Raw genomic sequence first — 6,057 nt, forward strand, 5'->3', positions numbered from 1 at the left:
CCCTCTCAATTCATACGTGCGCTTACCCATCAATCCCCCGACTTTAAGCCCTCTCTCGGAGCACTCCAAGCACGTAACAAACTCCTGATCAAACCCAAGACTAGCCAACACGCTCTCTCTCTCTCGCAATGCGCAGAAGGATCACGAGCAAATGCGGGAATCAAATACACAAACATTCTCTGATCATGGAACTACTTCGCGTTAAACAACGCCGTGACGCGTTTGTAGCCGAAAATCTGAATCTGAGGAGATCACTGTTGACAAGCTAAGTCTTCAGGCCAATACCAGCCCAAATAAGACCAACTCCAAACCTTGGCTAAAAGCCAAATTTTTAGCCCAAAATTCCTCCCCAAACACTCCCCAACCCAAGCTAAAATATTGGGCTAAAAGGGGAATGCTAAAGTTGGGCCAAATTTCCCCCCCAAATGCGTGGACTCGCCCCGTTTTGGGCCACTCTTGGCCTGCCGACTTGTGCACGCGCCCCACGCGGGCAAGTTGCAACCGGAGCCCGACAGGAAGGGGGCCCAGCGTCAGGGCCTTGTCGGCCACTCACCCGAGCCCAATGGCTCTTTTCAAAATCGAACCACCAGCATTTAAGGACCGTTGGTTGATCCAACAGTTCAGATTCAAATTTCATTTTTAAAAAAATATGTTATTTTAAAATACATTGAATCCAACGGTTGAGATTGAATATAATCAAACCTAACAGTAAAAAACAAGATCTAACGGCCCAAATTAAAATCCAACGGCTAAAATAATTAAATAAATTTATTTAACACAAAATTTACCCAAAAACTCTATAAATACCTATGTATTTGTTCAAACATCCACACAAAATTCAATTTTCTCCTACAATTCTTCCAATTTATCTTTCTATCATTTATTTCCATTTACAATTCTTCCAATTTATCTTTATGATTGATGAACGATTGGTGAAAGTTGAAAGATTTGTGTTGAACGGTTGGTGAAAGTTGAAAGTTGGGTGTTGAAAGTTGAAAGTTTGGTGTTGAACGTTGAAAGTTTGGTGTTGAACGGTTGGTGAAAGTTGAAAGTTTGGAGTTGAACGGTTGGTGAAAGTAGCTTGCTTTGTGAAAAATTTAATGATTTTTCAATATTTATCGGAATTTAAATTTTTTTTAGATTAAAATGTTCATAAAATTAAATTACAATAATCTATATGTTTATTTTTTTTAAATTGATTTAAGAAAAAAATTAACCTAAGTTTATTATTTAATAATTCCAGGCTAAAATTTTATATCAGAAAGGTTGGAGCAGAAAATATATTTCTGGGCTAAAAAATTTAGCTTTTAGCCCAAGGGTTGGAGATTGTCTAAAAAGGACATGGTTTGCAAGCCCTTGCATTTTACATACCTAGTACCTACTGGTTCCTACTGCCTTGTTGTATACTGTGTGTACGCATTGTCACGTCATATAGCCATAGGTTTACATGCATGTTGAAACGGGCATGGTAAAATATTATGGTGTCAATGATTAAATACACTAGTGTTGCTATCGACTAGAGGTGCAAATTTGGTTTTGGTAATCCGTCAATGCCCAACTTGATTTGAAATCCGATCAGGCATGTTAGAATAAAGAAAAAAATCCGTCCATACCCAATCCAACTTCAACCGGATCATTTATTGGGTTGAGTTTAGTTAGGTTGATGTCTTGCCCGTCCATGTTTACCATTTTGAGCCCGAATTCTCTCATACACATATTACATATCCCACTTATGTTATATAAGAGTCATGTATAAGTTTGGACGGTTGAAACTTTTTTTTAAACTATAGTGTAATCTACTATGATATATGGGGAGAAAAAATAAAATTCCGATATTAAAGAGTAAGGATACTGTATTGAGAAACTGTCCTAACCAACATATTATTCCTGATAAAGCTATGCATCTCTGATACAATCTGGACGAAAATAGATGACTAAGCAACAGCAAAAGTAAATTAACAATTCCAACGCGAGCAACTTCCTAAAGAAAAATGCACATCTGGCAACTTAACTAAGCTAACAACGATTTGGGGTGAACCATACAGTTCTAGTATGTAATAGGGCACCGGAATAATTGTCGGGAAAATTGAAATGTCTAATACTATTGTTTGACAAGGAAAACACACCAAAATCGCGTCCGCTTGACGGTGATGCAGAATAAGGATAGTCAAAAGCAAAATAGATGCAGTTTCTTTCAAGCTTCTCACCATGGGGATAATAACTGAGATCATTATAGTTGGTAGAGAGAACTTTGTGGCTAGCCCTGCTCAAAAACAATATCCGATCACCAAGATCAAAAACCTGTACCCATCGTGAACCTCCATTGATACTATCGCGCTCCAGTTTGAACACTCGAAATCCTTTAGTCGTGGGTGGAGGGTGGTAATTAGCACCCATGACATCAATCATAAAACTGGCGCATAGAGAAAATGTTGGAAAGCCAAAATCTACCTTACGAAAAATCATAAACAGCTCCATAGATGCATAATCTTTTGCTAGGTAAATGAAATCACGGCCATTGTAATGATGTACTATTCGTGATGTAATTCCACACCATGTCGTAACATCAATAGACGGAAGTGGGTAGGACGGAAGTGGGTAGGGATCAAGGGTAAGCAAGTTAGCAACGCTATAGCTAGGAGAGCTAGGAGGGCCGCCATTGACACTGGCATCGTGGAATATGTCAAATACCTTCACAAACTGGGATGCATGGCTTGTTGTGGCATATAATTTCCCGCCCATTATGACTATATCTTGAAAAAAGTTAACCCGCAGATCATCAATGGAGGTCCATGATTTATCGGTTAGCCTACAAAAAGCTATATGACCGCCTTTGCAGAGACTTGCCACAAAAGAGGGCTCCCGGCTCCCCCTTCTTGTTGGTACTGAAGAGGCGTCTAATTTCAGAATGGTAAATCCAGGCCCATTACTGCAGTGGCATGGAAGGGTGGATTTGGACGACGGTAACATCACTCGGTCACCAGATATTGGATTGAAGAAGAAGAAGTCAATTTTAAACCTAGGGTTCTCAGGATTCAATAAGTATAATGACCTGGGCTTCATAAAACCCTCCGAACGCCGCAAAGCACTGTCCATCATGATCAGCCATCCTTCAATCGACCCAACGCAATCCATTCTATTCATTGTACAATAAAATATGGGATCTGGCGATGGTCGTAGAAATTTATGAGCTTTCCAATCACTTGGACTTAAGACGGAATGATCTCTGTTAGAAAAGGGATGAGAACATAGCATAAGCCATGGAACTTCATGCCGAGGTGACTGAACATTGCTCTTAATAATTTCTCGCCAAGATTGGCATACTGCAGCACATCGACGGTAATCTGTTACACATAGTCGTTGCAGAATCAATTGCATAATATCTTTCGGAAGTTGATTGGACCAGGGGCTACCGCTGCAGACCTGCTTGAATTTGGAGTGACAATACTTGTTTCTGTAGTTAAATCTGACCATTCTTCTTACTATGGAGTCCATCATTCTGAGCTTGCGGGCAATAGAAGCTTGAGTGAGCAACAAACGCATTCTTGATATGCGGTAATATGTCAATATAACTCGAAGAGGTCCCTTTTTGAATATTAATGGTATCATCACCAAGAACACCCATACTGCTTCAGGGTACAAACCGGGCCTGTGGAACACGCAGAAATGTATTTATATTAGTTCCTCCTTGATCACCTTTGATCTCTTCAACAATTTAATTTTTGTTTAATCTGGAATATTTGTAATTTTTGATTTATGCCCGCATGGTATGAAATGTTCCCCAGATTCTACCCAAATTGAATTTGAAATCTCACATAATCCATAGATATCAACAATAAGGGAGTGTGTAGTTGATTACCCGTTTGCATAGATGTTGTCTTCGTCCATCAGTAGGCGCCCCATATCCTGAAAATTTTGAAGCAACCCTAATTAGGCTCTTCACTTTGAGTGTTTGCACTGAAGATGATGAATGAGTATACTTTTTATACCAATAAAAAAGCAGCTGTTTTATACCAATAAAAAAGCAGCAGGATATTTCGGACTTGTAGTTCTTATCTCATTCTGTTTCCTTTGTTCGGCACTTATATATCATTTTGACTCTGACCCCTAAAAAAAAGTAATATTTTATGCTCAGTACTTTATTTATCAGGATCGGCCTCGGCGACCAAAAAAGTTTGGGGCACCAAAATTTCAGCGGGCAGGGCAGCAGATTTGGATACATAACTAGTGACAACTCAATTGACTCTGCAAAAGGAACTAGGACTAAAAACATGATTTGGGAAAGTAAATAATCAATCAAATAGTTTTTAGCTGAAAATTAAGAGAAACTAATTCACGAAAATTAAGTGAACAATTATTTACAATTGTAATTATCAAGGTATGAGAACTCAACTCAAAATCAATCGGTAATGTGTGGACAGATTAATGATCATATACAGTACTGTCGATGCAAATTTCCGCCGTCTTCAGTCTTGACGAAAATGTACTTGCAAAACAATCAATACATTTGATCAAAGACCTAAGTCTCACGTGCCCACGAGGTTGGGGGGTTAGGTCAACGGATCTTCGATGCCTAAGTTAGTTTATCTGAGAGAGTAAAGTGTTTAGGGCTTTTTAGGGTTGCAAAAGCTCTAAAAATTTGGTAGAATATTGGGTATTTATAAGGATAGGACCGGCCTTGTGAGTCTGTGACATGTTCACTAACCTTCTAATCCTAACTCTGTTCAAAAATGAAAACCAGAGCTTGTATAAAAGAACAAATACATATGGTGGTTATATTATGATTTCCTAATCCTCACTTTCCAACAGATATGACTTGTATAAACAAATGTACCAACAAAAATGCACAAAAATGATTCAAATTCTTGAGAGTGCCAGAAAGTATATTTCTTTTATTTCTACTATCACCACAACAAGATATCATATTTATGTTCTTCAAAATATATTTTTCCGTGCAAAATATATTGTAATTCGTATTTAAATACTTGTAATCAATGATTTAAAACCTAGACATACAAGATGAGACGGGCTCCACACCATATAGAACGAGGATCATGATCTTCAAAATATATTTTTCCGTGCAAAATCTATTGTAATTCATATTTGAATACTTGTAATCAACGATTTAAAACCTAAATTTAAAGATATTTGATTTTTCTTTTATCTAAATCTACACTACATATTAATATAATCATATTTGTCAACCAAAAGAGGATGAAAGACTGTTTAACAAAAGTGCTTGAAATGTGATGTCGAGCTTGAAAAGTGCTTCTGCTATGTTGAGGAAATGATGGCTCTTGATCTCCACCTGCCTTAGGTGGTTTTCAATTTCTGTCATTGGCTCTTGTTTTCTCAGGTTGAGTGCTTGCTCCACTACTACTGCAAAACAAATGTCACGGTTTCCTGCAACTTTTAGAAACTTAATGATTTTGCATTTTGTGTAAGAAGAGAAAACTTACCTGCAACAAGATGGCACTGTGGCTTGTATTTCAAGCCACTAGCGCATTGTCATACTTTTAACTTTCCCACATTGCCATGATTGGCTTGAGATACTGCCACAGTGACATTTGCCTTGCAGAGAAGTTTTTCTTTTGTAAGAAGGGAAGTTGAATTGAAAGAGTTTCTACTTACCATTAACTGTAATTGCTGCAGTTATGCACTCATCATCTCCGAAGGCAGGTGCTTGATCTTGCTTATCATACTGCATAACATACAAAAAAGCTTTAGTTAGTTACCAGCTTATTTCGAATTAGACAAAATTTTGCAACTGAAGCAATATCTTTTATTTGGAAAGTTATCAATTTTCAGATTTTGTAAAGATGGACATACACTTTCCTATGGAAGTAGAGTTTGTGATTTTTCAAGGCTTCGACTTTCAACTTCATTGGGATTATACAAAGTGGGAGCCTCCAGCTCTGCTTCTTTATGTAGGTCGCTGAATCTAATAGTTGAATGTTGCTGTCTCTAACTTTTTCTGTTGCATTGTGACTACCACGTTTTTCATGGCTTCGTCTGGTTGCCACTTCATCGATTCTTCGAGGCATTTCTCTTTTATTC

The 6,057-nt window shown here is 37.9% G+C and overlaps 1 protein-coding gene across 2 annotated transcripts; it reads right to left on the reverse strand.

The window, feature by feature from the left end:
• Positions 1 to 1,856: 1,856 nt before the first annotated feature.
• LOC114821811 (putative F-box protein At5g66830) lies at positions 1,857 to 5,156 on the reverse strand. 2 transcript variants are annotated; one of them, XM_070814655.1, is made up of 3 exons: positions 4,015 to 5,156; positions 3,860 to 3,906; positions 1,857 to 3,649 (listed from the first exon to the last, which is right to left on the reverse strand). In XM_070814655.1, the coding sequence occupies exons 2-3, from the start codon at positions 3,901 to 3,903 to the stop codon at positions 2,017 to 2,019; spliced, it is 1,677 nt and encodes a 558-aa protein (XP_070670756.1). In that variant the 5' UTR covers positions 3,904 to 3,906; positions 4,015 to 5,156; the 3' UTR covers positions 1,857 to 2,016. The 2 variants fall into 2 exon arrangements, with proteins under 2 accessions (XP_070670756.1, XP_028951041.2); XM_029095208.2 differs by lacking the exon at positions 4,015 to 5,156 and having other exon boundaries at positions 3,860 to 4,007.
• Between the last annotated feature and the right edge of the window lie 901 nt (positions 5,157 to 6,057).

Source organism: Malus domestica, chromosome 15, assembly GCF_042453785.1.
Source record: "Malus domestica chromosome 15, GDT2T_hap1".
NCBI classification, from domain to species: Eukaryota; Viridiplantae; Streptophyta; class Magnoliopsida; order Rosales; family Rosaceae; genus Malus; species Malus domestica.

Bases quoted from the DNA above. Each gene is read 5' to 3' on its own strand.
- LOC114821811 (XM_070814655.1), bottom strand. From the start codon at position 3,903: ATGGGGCGCCTACTGATGGACGAAGACAACATCTATGCAAACGG. The intron at 3,650-3,859 runs GTAATCAACTAC...CGTGTTCCACAG, and splicing joins GACAACATCTATGCAAACGG to GCCCGGTTTGTACCCTGAAG.